Source organism: Ornithorhynchus anatinus, chromosome 17 (assembly GCF_004115215.2).
Source record: "Ornithorhynchus anatinus isolate Pmale09 chromosome 17, mOrnAna1.pri.v4, whole genome shotgun sequence".
Lineage (NCBI taxonomy): Eukaryota > Metazoa > Chordata > Mammalia > Monotremata > Ornithorhynchidae > Ornithorhynchus > Ornithorhynchus anatinus.
In genome coordinates this window covers 5,028,404-5,048,442 of record NC_041744.1, presented here as the reverse complement: position 1 = coordinate 5,048,442, position 20,039 = coordinate 5,028,404, and the positions used below count along the sequence as shown (strand labels likewise).

General features: G+C 44.0%; 1 protein-coding gene across 2 annotated transcripts in view; it reads left to right on the top strand.

The window, feature by feature from the left end:
- PAFAH1B1 (platelet activating factor acetylhydrolase 1b regulatory subunit 1) overlaps positions 1-15,083 on the top strand; it is a 52,893-nt gene extending 37,810 nt beyond the window's left edge. For both annotated transcript variants that reach the window (XM_029081595.2, XM_001508375.6), the window contains exons 4-11: positions 581-655; positions 1,277-1,483; positions 4,561-4,729; positions 6,085-6,187; positions 7,098-7,326; positions 8,528-8,629; positions 9,565-9,721; positions 10,921-15,083. In XM_029081595.2, the coding sequence (XP_028937428.1) occupies positions 581-655; positions 1,277-1,483; positions 4,561-4,729; positions 6,085-6,187; positions 7,098-7,326; positions 8,528-8,629; positions 9,565-9,721; positions 10,921-10,994 (1,116 nt within the window). In that variant the 3' untranslated portion in view covers positions 10,995-15,083. The remainder of the gene's footprint in view (positions 1-580; positions 656-1,276; positions 1,484-4,560; positions 4,730-6,084; positions 6,188-7,097; positions 7,327-8,527; positions 8,630-9,564; positions 9,722-10,920) is intronic.
- The last annotated feature ends 4,956 nt before the right edge of the window (positions 15,084-20,039 follow it).

Here is a 20,039-nt window from a genome sequence, read left to right as displayed (position 1 = left end):
TTGGGAGAGAGTACAGTAAAAGTAAGACATTGTCCCTGCCACAGAGAAATTTATAATCTAATACAGCAATTTTAATGTTTTTCTAATTAATTCAATCTGTATTCACTATCGAGTCTGTAACTGATCTTAGTAAGATGACCAGAGAAGGGTTGGAGCAGAAAGAGGAAAGAAGGAAGAGATGAAGAAAGAGAGCAGAGAGGAGAGTAATCACTGAAAAAGAGCTGGGGCCACCACTACTTCCAGCTGTGCCACTGTCACCCTGGCTGAAAGCGGAAGGTTCCTTTTTAAAAAAATAAAATAAAAAAATTGACACTCCCTCTTACTACAGGATGTCTGGATGCCATATTATCTAGACTTCTATAAGAGTTGAAGAATCAAGAAATGATTTGATCTTAGACTTTTTCTGGTTTTCTTCCTGTGCTTTTCCCCTTCATATAGGGTTCTCATATCACTGTATTTTAAGTAACCCTACGAGCCTAAAGATGTTTCTGGAATTGGCAAACAGTTATGAAAGAAATTGGATACCCAGCTCAAAAGTGGTTTTAGTAACTTCATAATTGTCTAATGTTCACTTTTTCAGAATGAAGAATTAGATAAAAAGTATGCCGGACTTTTGGAAAAGAAGTGGACGTCAGTTATCAGATTACAAAAGAAGGTAAATGCTTCCAGAATTTGAAAGACTGATTGTTACCAAGTACTAAGCTATTTTAACTCTCTGGTTTAAAGCCAGCGGGTATCCTCTTTACTACAGTATCTTAATGTATCGAGAAGGTTTTTTTAAAATAAGATATATTTGTATTACACCTACGAACATCTATTTAATATATCCCAATATCTTAAAATCTTACCACTAAACTAAACAAAGCCAGAGATCTAGGAGAGTGCCAGTCTTGAAAAGGTTAAGAATGAAGGAAAGATTTCAAAAGATTTTACATGTCTTCTTACAAAAGACAGTTTAAAGAATAAAACATTTTCATGAAATTTGTGCTTTGCTAAATAGCAGTGATGTTGATTGTTTACACATTTAAGAACTGTCGCATAAAATCTAGTTAGGATGTTTTGTGGGTGTCAGTACCTGACAGTGAAACCAATATTAACACGATCTGTAAGAAAAATAACTATCTGCTTCTAGGACCACCACCACATGGGGTCATGAAATATTGTGACTTAGGAGTTGGGCTTATTGAGGATCTCCAAATATTGCTTGGCATTTTACGCAATAAATACCAATTACTGAGCATTTGACTGAGTGTGAAAATAACTGTTTAACTCCTAGGTTATGGAATTAGAATCAAAACTAAATGAAGCCAAGGAAGAGTTTACATCAGGTGGACCTCTTGGGCAGAAACGAGACCCTAAAGAATGGATCCCTCGTCCTCCAGAAAAGTATGCACTGAGTGGACATAGGAGTCCTGTCACCAGGGTCATTTTCCATCCAGTTTTCAGTGTTATGGTCTCTGCTTCGGAGGATGCTACAATAAAGGTAAACAAGCCGCACTCTTGAAAGGCACTTGGTGGGTGGATGATAGGAACAGATTAGTGCACCCAAAAGTGTGAGAAGGAATTAAAGGCAGCTTCAAATGAAGCCCATTGTATTTGAGACAGTGTGGGTAAGTAACCAATCCAATGGTATTTACTGCGCATTTACCGTGTGCAGAGCACTGTACGAAGCACTTGGGAAAGTACACTACAGTAGAGTTGATAGACATCCCTGCCTACAAGGAGTTTGCAGTCTACAGGGGGAGACACTTAAAGTAAATTACATATAGGGGAAATAGAGCACAAGGATATGTGGACAAGTGCTGAGGGACTGGGATAAGTGCCGTTTATCCCTCAGTATTTTAGTTTGGTAATCAAATTAGAGAATGGAATCCTCGATATAGGGATAAGAATCGATCAATCAGTAATATTTATCCAGTACATATTGTGTGCAGAGCACTGCATTGTGTGTCTGAGAGACTGCTATAAAATTAGTAGTTGGATCCCTGTCCTCAAGAAGCTAAACAGTTTGAGAAGACGAGGTTATCCTTTTTCTCCTAGTCCCGTTTGTTTCTCCATGGAGGTATGTTGAAGATGACCTACATTTTTTTTAATCTTTAACACACCACTTCCACAGTGTTGCCTAGTTGGAAAAATCACGAGCCTCAGAGCCAGGTGACCTGCATTCTAATCCTGCTTCTGCCTACTCTGTGACCTTGGGCAGGACACTTCTCTGTGCTTCACTTTCCTCATCTGTAAAACAGAGATTCAGTATACCTGTTCTCCATCCTAGACTGTGGGCCTCTGCAGAACAGAGACTGTATCCAACCTCATTATTTTATGTTTATCCCATTGTCTCCCTGGGAAAAGTGGGAGTAGGATGAGATATCCCATTTATCGTCACTGCTTGGCTCAGAGTAAGCACTTAACAAATAACCGTAATTATTATTATTATAATTTGACAAAGCAGCTCTATTATTGGCTCTATTTAGGTCTTTGTTGGTCTTTTCAGCTTCTTAAGGTGCAGTCTGCTCTGTGGGTGGGTGCATCTGTTTGTTGTCCTTTTTGTAAGCTACTTGTGGCCTGTCGTCTTTATTTTGCTTTGTATCTGACTTTGAAAAGGGACTTGAACTAAGTGAGGATGAAATGGATCAGCTTGTGAACTCCATGTGTTGTTTAGATCTGGCATCGTGATTTAATTGCTTTGGTTTGCATATACGTTATACATTGGAGAAAAGACAGTTCAAATTGAAGCAAGAGTGTTGCATTTAAACACTGTTGAATGAAAATAATGCTTTATTTTAAATATTGCTTCTAGAAAGACTTGACCCGCTTTAAGCTGTGAAACACATCGGTCTGGCAACAGTGTCCTGGTTGTAAAGAAATAATGTAGCTGCTATATTTATAGACAAGGAAGCATGAACTTAATTTGCCTGCTGTCTGAGGAGTTTTCCCTAGATTTATTTGTAAATAATCTATCATCTCTGAAAGATGGCTGTCATTGAACTACTTTTATAAAATTTTAGGGAGAAATACCTAATTCTTCTGAATGAATATTTTGGGAATAACGTCCCTTATTCTTTATAGCAGTCTCAATGGGTGCAACAGGGCTACCAATTGTTAAATTCAAATTGTAGAAAATGCAATTTGAAATGTTGTAATGGGTTATTTAATCGTGAAAATGAAGACAGTTTTTTTTTAAAGATATGCTTATTGTTAGGATCTTAAAACTTTGTAGAATATTTGGGCATGTGTTTAAGAGAAGCAACGTGGATCAGTGGAAAGAGCACAGGCTTTGGAGTCAGAGGTCAAGAGTTCGAATCCCAGCTCTGCCACTTGTCAGCTGTGTGACTGTGGGCAAGTCACTTAACTTCCCTGTGCCTCAGTTACCTCATCTGTAAAATGGGGATTAAGACTGTGAGCCCCAGGTGGGACATCCTGATTCCCCTGTGTCTACCCCAGCGCTTAGAACAGTGCTCGGCACATAGTAAGCGCTTAATAAATACCAACATTATTATTATTAATCTGAAAAAAAATCAGAGCTCATGTATTTTGAGATGTGTGTTAATGGACTCTTTATGTGTTCAGAAAAAGCCTACTAAAATCTTAGGGTAGTGATTCTCCCTTCAAGACAAGTCTTTAGGCTTGAAACCCTTAGACCTAGATTTTCAGCTAGTGATCGCTCCCTTTATTATAAGACTCTGAATTACCCAGTTCCTTTTGTTTTTCACCTCAGAAGTTGAAGGGACCTTTGATTATTAGGTGATGATAGAACTTGCATCGAGTTTGAAGAAGTGAAAATTGAGTTGTCATTAAAAACACTAATTGACAGACTTGAGGAGGTATGGATGTTTACCACATTAAAAAAATTTGAAGATTTTTTTTTGATTTTTGACAAAAGCATTTTCCGTTCAGTTGAAAGATGCATTTTTCAAGAAAATAATGTCAAATCTCCCACTGGTTAAACTGTAGCTCGATGCAAATGGGAACTGGCTTGTTGAGAGAGTAATGTTCATTGAAATGCCAATTCTTTTAGGGAAAATGTATGGGTAAATTATATTCTGGGCATTGGTTAAAAGTTGAGCTTGTTTTAGGCAACTGGAATTGGGTTGTCTGTATTACCAAAGGCTCTGCCCCTATTGATATCTTTACTTTCTCATCCTTCACCCCTTCCTCCCTCCGCTCAAAAAACATGGAAAAAAGAAAACCTGATTTTGGAGTCGAGGCTAAGATATTAAGGGCTTTCTTTGGTTTGAAAATTGTAAATATTTCTGTTTTCTAAATTATTGAGTGACCCACTATTTGAACTGTATACCAGCTTGTTTAGTAATCACCTGCTTAGTTTGCTTGCTGTTATGGGGAAAAATTCAACTCATTAAAATACATAAGACTCCAGAAGATCTCTCACATTTATTGTTTTCCCCAGCCAGGCATCCAATTTTTCAGGACGGTCCTCCTTTGTCTTTTGCTCAATTAATTATTCAGCAAGGTGCCAGACTGGCCGTGCTGGGTGTAAATGTAAGACTGGAGACTGGGAAGAGTGAGAGGCTGGTGTTAACCAATTTTCTGTTCACTTGTCAGGTGTGGGATTATGAGACCGGAGACTTTGAACGAACCCTTAAGGGGCACACAGACTCTGTACAAGATATTTCCTTTGACCACAGTGGCAAGCTATTGGCCTCCTGTTCTGCTGATATGACAATTAAGCTATGGGATTTCCAGGGTTTTGAGTGCATCAGAACCATGCATGGTAAGGTGTAAAGGCGGAGGGTTCATCTGTGATCTGTAAAAATGCAAGTGAAAAATCACTTGAACATTTCCAGAAAACCGCTGGCGTGAGAGAAGGGAGACAGCAAAAGAGTATTTCTCATGGTGCACTCAGGTTTTCCTTCATTCCTTTCAATGTTTAGATCCTAAGCATGAACCTTTTTCCTGGCAAATTAAACTGCACCATGTCCTCTTCTACTCTACTACATGATAATTTTAGGATGAAAATTAAACTTTGATTTTTTTTTTTTGAGGGCTCATTGTTTCATGGAAGCTGTAGAGTTTTTCTTCTGTCTTGGAATTTTTTTAAAGTTTACAGGGGAGGGATCATTGAAGGGTTCCGGGCATTTTGGGATATTGAGACCAAGAGAAAAATCTCCCAAGCGCTTAGAACAGTTCTTTGCACACAATAAGAACTCAGTACATACGATTGAATAAATGAATGAATGAATGAAGCCCAAGATCAGTCACTGAGGATGCCAGGACTAATTGTGTCCAATTTAGTTTTTAATCCTAACTCATGGACCAGATGAGAGATTATCTATTAAGCTTTGTAAAACAATCCCCAGTAAAACAGGCCGATTAATTTCTAATTTATAGATCAAATTTAAGTGGTGGCTTTTTTCCCTTTATTCATTACTTAAGTCATGAAAAATTTGCTATTTTGAGGAAGAACTGGGTCTCATAGGTTTCCCATCTTCTTTCAAAACAAATAAGCACCATTTGGTTAGGAAATGGGGCCTATAGGAAGCATAGAAACAGAGAAGCAGAGTGGCCTAGTAGAAAGAGAACGGACCTGGGTTCTAATCCCACCTCTGCCACTTGCCTACTGTGTGACTGTAGGCAAGTCACTTCAGTTCTCTCTCCTTCAATTTCCTCATCAGTAAAATGGGGATTCAATGCCTAGTTTCCCTTACTTATACTTAAAATGTCAGGCCTACATGGGATCTGATTATCCTGTATCTACTCAGCACTTAGTACAGTGCGAGGCACACAGTAAATGCTTACAAATACCACAGTTATTAATAATTACTAATAATTATAACTATAAATATACCAACCAATTTGGAACCCTAATGCAATTTCTCACCAGTTAAAACCCCAGGGAGCTTAGCAATTTTGAATCTTCATTAAAATCCACATTTCCAATCCACTCTAGGAGGATTTAAACCTTTAACTATCAACCACGTGCTCTCAGATTATTAAATTTTTTTTGCACACATAGGGTTGGCCTACAAAATATTGATTTGCAGTGCATATTTGGGTATTGTGATAACCTAATTTATTGAGAGCTTGAGATTCAACTATTTCTGGTAAAGTTTCCCTCTGGTGTTTCAGGCCACGATCACAACGTTTCTTCAGTAGCCATCATGCCCAATGGAGATCATATAGTCTCTGCCTCAAGGGATAAAACTATAAAAATGTGGGAAGTGCAAACCGGGTAAGTGGAATGGATTTTTTTTAAACATCACTAGTTAGGCATATGGAAAGTTTTAATCTTTTTAAAAGTGTGTCATACATTTTAAAGATCCTTCCCCAGTTCACAGTAATGTTCCTCTAGACCGTAAGCTTCTTGTGGGCAGGGACCATATATTCCAGTTCTGTTTCATGGTACTCTCCCAAGCAACTAGTACAATGCTCTGCACTCAGTAAGCCCTCCATAAATATGATTGATTATGAGGACAGAAATGAACTAACCAATATGCAAGGGCTTTGCAGAACAAAAGCACTCATCAGCTCAAGCCGGCATATAGTTGAGATGGGAAAGAATTATTTCTCATACATCAAGACTGAAAGTTAACTTCTTGAAGACAGTCCCTCAAGTGGGACCTGAGGTGAGAGGCAGGGAGCCCTGCTAGCCATAATGGGGAAATTAAATTTCCCTGTTGAAAGTTTGGTCTGGTCTAAGAGATTCGACTACCTGTTAATTGAATTCTTTTCCCTGGTATTTAGTTGAGGTAAATGACAAATACTAACACAGGTCTGCCACTCCCCCTTGGAGTGGTGTTGGAGCTACCCATTATTAAAATCACACTTGGGTCCACAAATTTTACTTTGACAACGGTTCGTGCTCTTCTCCTCCGGCAACCTTCCACTTCCTGCTGAGGCTAACATATTTGCTGAACCGCTTGTGCTTATTCTAGCTCTTTTGATAGAGCCCATGTTGATATCTGAGAAACCCTTCCCTGTTGGGTTGGCTGGCATTGATCCTTTCACTGCTGTCATCTGGCTTTCTGACTTGCACCCTCCCGATCTCCAAGAGAATGGTCCCAAATGCTTGGCTGTTTTAATGTCTTTCCAAAGAGCCCCGGGTTGGGTCATTTATAACGTGGACTTCTTTGTATCGGTAGCTACTGCGTGAAGACTTTCACAGGACACAGAGAATGGGTTCGCATGGTGCGGCCAAATCAGGATGGCACCCTGATTGCCAGTTGTTCTAACGACCAGACGGTGCGCGTGTGGGTGGTGGCAACAAAGGAATGCAAAGCTGAGCTCCGAGAACATGAGCATGTGGTAGAGTGCATTTCCTGGGCTCCGGAGAGCTCATATTCTTCCATCTCTGAAGCTACAGGATCTGAGGTACTGGCTTATTTTACTCTGTCACCCGTTGGTTTTGCTCTCGATGCTCTGTCTATCCTAATTTGTGCTTTTGGAGCTATTTCTTCGGGTCCTTTAAAGTTCGTATCCCCAAAAGCTTTACCCCATGCTCCTACCTCCAGTTTTTCACTGTGATATGTTTTTAAAAACCAGTGAGTCTCTAACTGAGCATTCTGCTAGTAGGTCTGAGGATTTCCCAAAGCTGCAAGAACATGCACATTTTAAAGTTCCAGATGCCCTATTTCTTATTTGGGTGTCAAAGGGAGACTTAATTCCTCTCCGCGATGAGGATTTTCAGGGCATATTTTTCAGTGGACATCACTTCTTGCCAGAATTCCGAAATGGAAGCTATTACACCATGCTTCAGCAGCAGGGAATTCACACCGGTTCTAATTTGGTCTCGGTGGAAGCTCTTCATTTAAACCAAAAGTAATATGGGAGAATTTCAGTGGGAAACGTTTAGTTTGGCATATGTAAATCGTGGCCATGTTGCATTTTAAAAAAAACTATTCTACATTTGTTCTAGATTCTTTGGGCTTTTGAGCCCTTTTCTCCTTCCCAGATTTTAATAGATCAAGGAAAGATTGGTTCAGAATCCTAAAGCTTGGTGTTCTTTAGTTCTATACGGTAGCTAGCTAACTTTCCATAAGAAATTCTGTGTACTGACTTCTGGTTGTTCTCTTTTGTACTCTCCCAAGTGCTTTGTTTAGTGTTCAGAAAATATTATTAATTTGGATGATTTCCAGTCATCGAGTCACTAATACGTGACTTGCTGAAATCCATCACTGCACAGCCACACTTCTTCAGTTATGAACTTACAGCCTGATTTCTGCAAGTGAGAAGCCTGTTAAAAAGCTAGACCGTGCCAAACTGGAAATCATCATTAATCTTGCATAGTCTGGTACTTTTGTCTCCACCAAAAAAATTGGATGTGAATTGATGCCCTTCTCAGTATTGCAGCTTGGTAACTATTACCTTATAGCTACAGAAATCAATTCTTATTTACTAATCAACTCTGCTCCTTCAGCTCCATGTCATATGTGTTGATGTTTGGACGGTTACATTATTACAGATTCAGAGATCTATTCACTGGTTTTAAAAAAAAAAAGCTAGTGGTCTGAGAAGCCGCTGAGTAAATTTGTCACCCGGAAAAGTATGTTTTTTTTTAATATTGTCTCCACAGACTAAAAAAAGTGGCAAGCCCGGGCCTTTCCTGCTGTCTGGATCCAGAGACAAGACCATCAAGATGTGGGATGTCAGCACTGGCATGTGCCTTATGACACTCGTAAGTTTTTGTATCAGTGCATCTTTAAACCTTTTTGTCAGTTGCCTATATCACTGAATCAGTGCTCTGAAAAGCTCAGCAATTAAAATAATAGCAGTAATACTGATAGGGCTCGAGAACCTTTTCCTTGTCAACTTTCCTGGCTTCAGCCCGTTGGTTTAGACTGTGAGCCCATTATTGGGCAGGGATTGTCTCTATCTGTTGCCGTATTGTACATTCCAAGCGCTTAGTCCAGTGCTCTACTATAGGGGCAGTGGTCATGTCTGTCGGGCCTGGACTGGCTCTAAAACTCCCTGGCAGAAACATTTAAGATGGGCCACAATGGTCAGTGGGAATCAGGAGAACAGGTGTTCTGGTGGAGGTACAGAAGGTGAGTGGTTTCTCGCTTGGTCAAAAAAATCTATGACTCTACTGAGAGGGAGGAGCATCAACACTTCTTAGGTGTTTACAGTGTGCAAGGTCCTGTACTAGGTGCTGACGGAAAGTACAAGAATTGATTCAGACATGGGGGCTCAATCTAAAAGTGGGAGTGAGGAGAAGGCACACAGGGAAAGAAATAATGGGGTAAGCGCAGCTCTTCCCGCTCCTCACTGCCCCACCGGGGCCAGCTTCAGTCTGAACTCTCACAGTTACATTTGGGATGCTGAGAAAGTGGCTTCTGCCACTCCGGGCATGTCCTCTTCACCTTGGTGGGGAGGGTGGACTCACTTAAGTCTTTAGGGCCTCTGGCTTGATGTTTGTGGCTTTCACCAATAGCTGAAAAACTGGGTTGCGGACTTCTTTGCCAGGAAATCAGGGATTTGATGGTACGCTAAGCAGCCTAGTCAGAGCTGGAACCCTCAATTCTCATATCGAATTAGGATTTTTGTCTCTTTCCTAGGTTTTAAGAGTTGAAATGTATCCCACTAAATGTAGTGTACCTCTTTGTCTTCAAGGTGGGTCATGATAATTGGGTACGCGGAGTTCTGTTTCATTCTGGGGGCAAGTTTATTTTGAGTTGTGCTGATGACAAGACCCTGCGTGTGTGGGACTACAAGAACAAGCGATGCATGAAGACCCTGAATGCGCATGAACACTTTGTTACCTCTTTGGGTATGTACAAGCTACAACCTTCCTCCACTCCGTGGGGCGCTCTTAGATACCCAGTCAGGTCTCCAATTGTATAAACCCCTTGTAGTTTCCCGCGCCCGTGTCTTAAATATTCAAGGCTGGAAACCTGAAGGGAGGCAGAAGTGGATAGTTTTTTTGTTTGTTGTTTTCTTCCATCATTACTATTTCCCCCTTCCTCACCTAAACATTCTTGTGTGGGAATCGCCGAAACCCTAAATTGTTGAGTTCCAATGCCTTATGGTCAAGCAGTTGACCTCACAGAAAGGTGATCACATTTTCCAATTTTCAGCATGTGGAATGAATCAGGATTTCCAAGAGTTGACCCAGGTGTGACTTCATCGGGGCCTATCTCGAGAGGCCGGTGAATTTAGTGTTTTCTGTAATGGCTTTAGGTTTGAGTGGACTGAGCCAATGTTCTTCTTATCCAGAGTAGCCCATTCCCCTTAGGGGCTGCCAACAAGATTCTCTTGGGAAGTGTGGGGTTTACATAGCCTTTCAGAAAAATCAGCAGCAGCCTCTTCCTCTAGTAATAATAAAAATAATAATTGTGCTATTTGTTAAGCACTATGTCCAGGCATTTTTCTAAGTGCTTGGTGTAATTAAAAGGTAATTATGTTGGACACCATCCCTGTCCCACATAGGGCTCACAGTCTCAATCCCCATTTTATAGATAAGGTAACTGACAGAGAGGTGAAGTGACTTACCCAAGGTCACTCAGCAGACAAGTGGCAGAGCCAAGATTAGAACCCAGGTCTTTCTGCCTCCCAGGCCCATGGTCTGGCCACGCTGCTTCTCAGTTTGAATTTGAAAGGGAAATCTTAACAGGCCCATGCCCCGTACTGGTCTTTAATAGTGGCGTTATTACTCCCAAAGGGAAGTTTTTAACAGAATAGTCGATATCCTTTTATTGCAGTGGGAAGTTCTACTTTGGTATTAGAGCTCTGGAATTAGTCATTGCTCAATTTGGGCAGGCCCTTGTGCACGTGTGACTACCCAGTGTGGGAGACACCTCCAATGAGAAGGCTGTTCTTCCCCTCCTGTTCTTTCGACACTTGATTTCTTGCCACTTTATTTCTGACCGCTCCCTTCCAGTAGTTGACCGGTATTGTTTCACGGCTCATAAATGGGGTCTTGGGCCCAAATTAAGTTTAAAAACGAGATCTTCTTTTTCTCTCATGCAGATTTCCACAAGACGGCACCATATGTGGTTACTGGAAGCGTCGATCAAACAGTCAAAGTGTGGGAGTGTCGTTGATTGTCACATTTGCCCCCTCCCTACCCCCCCCTTCCTCTGGATGCACTCAGATACCATGGTTACCCCATTGAGCTCTGTTTAAATAAATATTGTCCTTTCATGTAAATTATTCTGGATGTAGATTGAGCTTATTAAATGTTACACACAAAGTATTCATGCATGGTGAATCCAAATTGTATACTGTAAATTTACATACGTTGTCTAGAAGTACCTTAGGGTTAAAAACCTGGGCTGGCATTGGTCACACCAGGCCTAAGAAGGCAGAAGTTGGAGGAATTGGACTAGGGCACTAAACTGAATAGTTAATGGTGTCGTTCTATGTTGGATTGTTAATTCCTGTTTTTCTTTCTGCTGTCAGTTGGTGCCTGGATTGGTGACCTCATTTGGGAAAAAAAAATTATGGTTTGTTTGTAGGGCTCTTTCAGAAATGTGTATCTATGTAACATCACTTAAGTGTGCTTAATAAATCTTCTCTAAGGATACTAGATAAGGCTGCAATTCAGAATCTCCTGAACCTTCTATGTAATTAATGGGAATTAAACCGTGGATTTTTTTTTGTCATGATGCATTTGCCAAATCAATAGGATTCATTTGTTTTGGCGGCCTATCAAGCAACGGCGAGTGATATATTTATGTAAGAAAATGACTGTAAACCTCAAGAAGAAAAATCTCAGCAGCTGATAAGATAAACCATTTCTTTTATTCGGTTCTCGAATCTTTGTAAAAGGTTAAAGAAACAACACTGTAACACTTTTAAGCTTCTATTTTCTACCCTAGACATACTTCGATTGTAGTATACATCCTATTAGAACGTATTAGTGATGTGATTTCCGAGTAGAACTTAATCTCCCCATTGAATATGTGTCATGGTACAGTTCACTATTTGCTTTCGATGTTTCTTAGGGATGTGTAATGCACATTACATAATGAGAGAAAAGTATCCGAAAAGTTTTTATTTTATTTTATTTTTTTTGTCGGGGAAAGGAGGAGGGGGAGAAGAGGTGAATAGGTAGTTCACGTATTTCTCCCTCTTGTTGCCTGTCTAGAGCCTGTACTAAACCATGGTTAACGTAGTTTTTAGGTTGAAAGACAACAGTGAGGCCTGATGGAGGCTGTCAGAAGTTAACTCAATTCTTTCATCTGGGAGGGTTCCACATCCTTTCCTGGATATAGGAAAGGGCTCACGATTCTTAGAAAAACTACTACTAAAAAGACTAAACCCAAGACTAAAGCTTATCGTGGACTACCAGGCCTCAGAAGACAGGTTTTTTTTTTTAGTTTTTTTTTTTTTAGCCAGGAGCTTGGAAAAGTCTCCGGTTGGGTGGGAACTTTTTAAATTTTTTTTTTAAAACCAGGTAAAGAAAATCACCATCAGAGAGGGTGTGGTCCCTGCTAATGCGGCCACCTCAGTGAAGTAAAACATTTTAATTTACAGAGCCCAGACGTAGTGCATACATCTTCAGGTGCGTTGAAGAGACTTTTAATCAACAAATTTGGGGAGTGGGGAAGAACTAATTGCGTTGTAGATCATCAAGAACTCCACTGTGTTACGGACCAAGGAGGTCTTTTTTAAGAAATCCACTGAAAAAAATCTGTGGTGGAGTCAAGTTACAGTCTGACATTTTAACAGGGGGAAATTTCTTTTGACCTGCCTTTTATTAATTTGTGTAATACATGGCTTTTAGGACTCTCCCTTTTAAGGAAACATTTGATGGAAAAAGTGGGGTTGGAAGATATCGAAATGACAAAGGGTGAGTTATTTTCCTGTAGGTAGATGCGTGTATGTACGTGTGTGTACACACGCGCGCACACACACACTTCATATATTCACTTGAAGCAGTTATGTCCCAATTTTTTTTTCTATTTTCTTTTTTCTTTCTTTTTTCCCCCCTTTCCCTTCAAGACAGAAGTCTCTGGAAAGGGAACGTGGAGAGCCGATGTGTATTTTTTTTTGAGGACAAAGATTAAAACTCAAGCTAGTTTCTTAAATAGAGGGGAGAATGACTTTCAAGACAGTGTGTCCTCACACTAACCTTATAAAAGATAGTCCCTTTTTTTCCTTCTCTAGTGGTTCCGTCCTAAACTTTTGACAGAAAATACGGAAACGATCTTTGTTTTAATTTGCTGCTAATCTTGTCCTACTCTGAGAATTCCAAATACACAGAAATGGTGCATTTGAAACATTTGTGTTTACATCCGCAAATGTAAACTTAATCCTGCATTTTAATTCCTCATAGGATGTAGCAACATGAATTATTTAAGGGTAAGCCACAACATGTGTACATAATTCATAAGCGCGAATGTTCAAGAAAATGTGGTACGGATTCTGAGGAAATAAAGGAGCTGCCCGCCGATTTGCTTTCCTACAGCCCGTAGTGACTTTTATGGACAAAGAGGAGGGGAAGAGAAATAGTTCTGAAAGCAATGTGGTATTTGCTTGGGGAAGTGAAGCGCCCTGCAGATTATTTAAGCATTTTGTGACAATGCAGCGTACAGATATCCTCCTTGCAAAAGCAGTGAACAATGAATCTCAGGGAAGGTCCCGTTGAGGATCGAAGTGTAATTAGCCCTGTTTTATTGGCAATGCTAAAAGGGGAAAAAAACCAAAACAGAAAAGCAGACAAAAAAAACACAAGGCCGAGAACCACGACCCAGGAGTCCTTTTCACATTCATTTTCTGCAGTGTTGTCCCTTGATACTAGACCGTGTCGCCCGATCTGCTTTGCGCGCTGTGTTTTTGGTGTTTTTTCCTGTCGGCTGTCTAATCCTGTGCCTTGCCTGGGATCAGTTCAGTGATGAGGTTACTGGCTTGAATTGTAAGTAGAGGACCTTAGTTGAAGGCGTTGAGAGGTTCACTGCAGCTTTGTCACTTTGCTTGCCCAAATTGGCCATCGACCTCAGAAGTAGAAACCTTATGGCACCGCATTCCCATATAGGCGACTGTTGACTTTCTTTTGAGTTGCTATGATGAGAACAGACATTCCAGTGCCCCCCACCCCCGATATGATGTGCCCGACAAGGCCTAGACGCATTCTTGAAAAGTGCAAAAAGAGGAAATGGAAATAGTGTTGTGCTTTAGACATGATCTGAAAATGGTTGCTGTTTTCTAGCATCTTGCACTTTAGGAGACAAAAATCGTCCTGCTGTTGTGTATGTGTTATGGTGTGACCAGTGGTGTGCCCAGGGCACTAATCTAAAATGAACTAGTTGCTAGCGATTTGTCCAAGGGCTGTGGAGCACTGTAGTATTTTGAAAGCTTTGGCGATAGACTCACGGAGCCCAGTCAAGTACCCCTGCTTCTCCTGTTTGCCTCTTTTCTGTTTTTCTGTGAACTGCCTGGTAATATCACTCTTAAATAGCTTTTTTCTGAACAAAAGCTATTTAAAAGGAAGAGAGATGGGTTTTGTTGACAGTGGTGGCTTGATAATCCTTAAGCATTTTAAAGACAAAAAAAAAAAATTGAATTCAGAATGAAGGAAAAAGGCACTTAAAATGGTTACATATTTTCTGTCCAGCTGTACACAAGTCCAGTGTGTTAAATTCAAAGAAGGCTCTCCGGGTCGAGAAGCAACATGTACAAAAGGGTTCGGGCGAGAAAACCTTTTTGGGGGCAGGGGCTGGGAGGGGGTGGGGGTGGGGAGAAGATGACGAGATGGATTTACAAGTCACGACTGGATTGAACTGGCCTTTTTATCTTTCACCTGTATCATGTAAGTAGCTGCTTTCTTGTCCTGCGATCGATCCTTCAGGCACCCCTGAGTTCATTCTGAAGATGTTAGAAAAAGAAAAAAAACCCAAAACCAACAACCTTCAAGGTAGAAGTTGATCCTAACACTGACATCGGAGACGAGCGTTGATTTCATGAGAACGATGGAGAGGTTGTAATTGGAGAAAACAGTTCCCCAGACTGTAGGAGTTAACTGAAGATATCGACACAATGAAAACTAAAGGAATGTATATAATATTGCTCTGTGTTTTACAGTAAGATTTGTTGCTCAGACTGTGTAAAACAAAATTTATTCATGTTTTCTGCATATTAAAAAAATCTTATTGTACCAATTGGTAAACTATTAAATGCATATAAAACTAGTTGTGGTGTTTTGTTTCCTTGCATGCACAAGCAAATTGATTTTTTTTTTCTCCCCCCCTCCAACCATTCTCGCCCTTTGGCTCTCGCTCCCGGGAAGCCATCCCAGTTGACGTTTGGCCCGGGAAGCCGAGGGCGGGTGGGCCAGTGGCCCCCGACCGCCCGAGGAAGATGGAGACCGCCGGGGGAGAAGGGAGAAGAGGAAGACTCGAGACTGATGGCAGCGGCTTAACTTTTACAGGCGGCCGGGGCTGGGGCCTCCCTGTTTTGGCTGGGACATTTATCTCCACAATGAGGTAAGCAGAAATTAGGAACCTAAAAAAACCAAAAACTTGGTTTTCCCCAGCAATGGGCACATTTCCTCTTGGACAAACGCTGGCTTCTTGTGGAACAGGCCTTCTCTCCCCCGGCCTTTCCGAAGCGCTGGCCGGGAAAGAGGCTTTGGGAGCCCTTCACCCCCCGGGATGGGGCCCGGAAGGAGCCCAGGTATTGCCCCATTAGAGCCATCATGCTGGCCTTTGTCACATGGGGTAAAGGAAGCCAGCTGGGACAGGGACGGGTAATGGCTCTCCTCCCTGTGAAGGATGAAACTTCTTGGTCTTAGCTGTTTAAAGGGCCCACGGGTGGCCTGGAAACAAGGGTGGGAAGGAGCGGTGTGTTGGAAAAAAGATATTGTCACCGATACATAAGCAACGTGGTCTTGCTGAGAGTCTCACTACCCTTAGTGTGGACTTACCGGTCTGCCCCCAACACTTGGCCATAATTTGCATTTCTAGTACAATTGCTCCTGAGTCCCCAAGGCTCTACCTTGAGTTCGCCCAGAGATCAGAAGTGGGCTTACTGTAGCTGGGTGACTTGTGGCTTTACCGTACGCCTTTAAGTGCTCAGGGCAAGAGGTGGTAAGGGCATCATGTATCTTGAGTCATCCTGGCACACCTCAAGCCAGAGCCTTCCCAACTGAGTAGGAGTTTTTGTGGGGACCCTGCTAGTGCAGAGAGGAAATGACGCTAGTACACAAGACAAACCTCTCTCCACAGTCGGGGCCTGCTGCGAGCTGCTCAGAGGGGCTCTGGCTGCCCTTTCCTGCTTCGGCGGGGGAGGGGCGTGCTTTGTGTGTGAGAGGGAGAGATTCTGGTTGTGGGGGTGGGGTGGCTTTCAGGGATAAAACCACAAATTATAATATGGGTTGAAAGCGCCTCTGATTGGGAATGATGGTGGGTGGGTGTGTCAAGCGGCCTTGAACCAAAGCCTCAAGAAGGGCAGGACCTGAACAGCAAGGCCGAAGTCCCTTGCCTGTTCCCATACAGAACCTGTCTCCTCTGTTGCATTTTCCTGCCCACGTGGGTTGTGGGACCACAGAGGTGGGCTTGGCGGGGGCAGAGCCTTGGAGGTGGTCCAGGCCTGGGCTCAGATATGGCAGGCTTATGCAAGCTGAAAGTATTATCCAAACTGTTATCTCGACTGTAAACTCATGGGCAGGGAATATGTCTGTTGTACTCTCCCAAGTACTTAGTATATTGCTCTGTATGCAGTAAGGACTCAATAATCGACTGAGTTGGCAGACATATTCCCTGCCCACAATGAGCATCTTTGCTCCTTGAGGTAAAGAGCCTTGGAGGATTCAAGCTGGAGTTATGCCTTGCTCTCCCTCTCCTATGCTCAGCTGGAGGTCTCTGGGAATGATCTGCCACAACTAAGTTTTAGCCAAAGCTTAGATTCCACTCCCACTTGCTGTATCCCCCAATTCTCGTAGCTTTGCCCTATGTCGCCCAAACTAGGGCGTGTGTGGCCCAGGGGAAAGAGCGTGGGCCTTGAGATTAGAGGACCTGGGTTCTAATCTTGACTCCACCACTTGGTTGCTGTGTGACCTTTGGCAACTCACTTCATTTACCGTGCCTTAATTCCCTCATCTGCAAGGTGGGGATTCAATACCTGTTTTTCTTTCTACTTTAGACTGAGAACCCCATGTGGGACCTGATTATCTTGTATCTACCCCACCCCTTGCTACAGTGCTTGACACATAGCAAGCGCTTAACTCTGTGGAAGCAGCAGTGGCTGGCCTAGTGGAAAGAGAAGGGGCCTGGGAGTCAGAAGGACCTGGGTTCTAATCCCAGAAATGTACTGTGTGACCTTGGGCAAGTCAATTCACTTCTCTGTGGCTCAGTTACCTCGGCTATAAAATGAAGATTAAGACTGTGACCCCTATGTGGGACAGGGACTGTGTCCAACCTGATTATTTTACATCTATATGTCTTAAGGAAGCAGCGTGGCTCGGTGAAAAGAGCCCGGGCTTGGGAGTCAGAGGCCATGGGTTCTAATCCCGGCCCCGGCGCTTGTCAGCTGTGTGACTTTGGGCAAGTCACTTCACTTTTCTGTGCCTCAGTTACCTCATCTGTAAAAATGGGGATTAGGAATGTGAGCCCCATGTGGGACACCCTGATTACCTTGTATCTCCCCCAGCGTTTAGAAGAGTGCTTGGCACATAGCGTTTAAATGCCATCATCATCACATCTACCCCAGCGCTTAGTTCAGGGCCTGGCACATAGTGCTCAATGCGGCAATTGTAACAAATGACGTTATTAATTATCAGGCTGTGGGAAAACGATCGGGAATGCTGCTCCACCAGGGCTCAGGTTCTCAGCCTCCCACCCTTGTAGGGTGAGTGGGGAAGGGGGATGAGGAAGAGGTGTGGGAGGGAGACATGGGGTGCTAAAGGGCCTCCTCCCGGCCTGCTTTGTCTCTAGGCTACAACGTCCTGAGAAAAGGCAGGGTGGTGGGGAGGCACTTAATTAATAATGGTATTTGTTAAGCGCTTACTACGTGCGGAGCACTGTTCTAAGCGCTGGGGTAGATAGAGGGTCATCAGATTGTCCCAGGTGGGGCTCATTCATTCAATAGTATTTATTGAGCGCTTACTCTGTGCAGAGCACTGTACTAAGCGCTTCGAATGTACAAATTGGCAACAGATACAGTCCCTGCCCGCTCACATTTTTTAATCCCCGTTTTTCCAGATGAGGTCACTGAGGCCCAGGGAAGTGACTTGCCCAAGGTCACCCAGCGGACGAGTGGCGGAGATTCGAACCCACGACCTCTGCCTCCCAAGCCCGGGCTCTTGCCACTGAGCCACGCGGCTTCTCTGCCTTGCCGGGAGCCGAGCTGGACTGGCTCAGTGCTGCCCCCTGGGGTTCTCGCTCGGCGTGCTGCGACGCCGGTGCCTGCGCCCTCCTCGGTGCTGCCACCCTGTGGCCCCAGTAAGCGTTGCAGCTCTGCCCTTTCCACCTCCCGGTTTGCGGCTTGTGCCCCCCCAGCCGCTTTCTGCTGCCCTCTTGTGGCCCTGGGCGGGATAACCACCCTTCCCGTGCTGCCCTCAGGTTTTCCGCTCTAATAATAATGTCGGTATTTGTTAAGCGCTTACTCTGTGCAGAGCACTGTTCTAAGCGCTGGGGTGGATACAGGGAAATCAGATTGTCCCACGTGAGGCTCACGGTCTTAATCCCCATTTTGCAGATGAGGGAACTGAGGCCCAGAGAAGTGACTTGCCCACAGTCACACAGTTGACAAGTGGCAGAGCCGGGATCTGGACCCGTGACCTCTGACTGCCACGCTGCTTCTCTACTCGAGCCTCCCGGGACCGGAATGACTACGGGGGAAAGCGGGGAGACCGAACGGCGCTGGATTAAGAGGCGAGCCTTGGGGCAACCCCTTCCCCACACCCCATCCTCTCTGGTCTGGGTGGAAAAAAGAGGCAGGTAGAAGGCTGGAGTAAAGGACGGCAGGTAAAGCTGACACAAGTCAAGACCAAGGACGGGATGCTCCTGGAGGTCAGGTGAGGGTTTGAATCCTGTGTCTTACCCTTTAGTAGAGCTGGTTCGGTCTCCCTTAGGCCTAAGTGGGAAGGGCCCTTGTCCCAGACTCCGGTGGGGAGTAGGTGGGTGCTACCTGACCTGGTGCCGAATTCCCAGCAAACTTCGCTCTGAGCAGAGGGGCAGTTTGCTGGGATTGGATGGGACAAGGGTCCACCTCCGAGCTCAGGTGGACCTGGACCTTCTGCTTGCTTCTAAGCCTCCTTGGGGGCTTGAACTCAGTCTTGCTCCTACTTACCTATGGCCTTCTCCCCCCCACCCATGCCAAGGTGGCAGGCAGGGGGTGGAGGGGGGCTGGGGGATGGGAATGTCTCTTCTGTAAACTTTAGATTGTAAACTTGTGGGGGGCAGGGAATGTTGTACTCTCCCAAGCACATAGTCCATTGCTCTGCACACAAATCCAATTGATTGTGTCAAGGGGTCAGGCACTGGGCTCAAAAGAGCTCAGGTGAGGCCTGGAGTCCCAGAACCAGCCCGTTCTCACACAGGACATTGTGGACGGGGCATTGGGAAACAGAAGGCCCAGATTCCTCCCACCAACTTCCCTCTACTTCTGAGGGACCAGCCCCCCCGCAGCTTTCCGCTTCGAGCAGTAGGGAGAAAGTGGGGTGGAGGAAGGAGCAGAGGAAAGAGGAGGTGAAAGTTGTCCTGCTCCCTGGACTGCAGGGCTGGGTCCTCCTCTCCCCTGCCTTCCCCCTCCGCTCCCACCCCTGGGGTCCAGCAGCAGCTACCCCCCTCCATCCCTGGCTCCCTCCCTCCCAGGCTGAGCTGAAAAGGTGCAAGGGGCAGCTGCAGCCCCACCTCATCCCGGTCCTGGTGGAGCCCCAGTGTTTAGAGACCCAGCCTTATCTTGCTCACTCAGAGCTACTTAGCATGAGTGGAGCAATGGGGGACATTTGTTAAGGGGTTCCTGGGAGCCCACACAGTGCTAAAGGCTTGGTGGAGTCTAGTTGAGTCTACTAGTCCGCTAGGGCTCGGTGGACTCCCTCCCCTCCAAACCAAGCCCAGGGTTGCTTCTCGAACCCTCTGGCTGAGCCAGTAAAGACAAGGCAGCTGGGGATGCACAATGGGGTGCGGCCTGTTCCCTCTTATCAG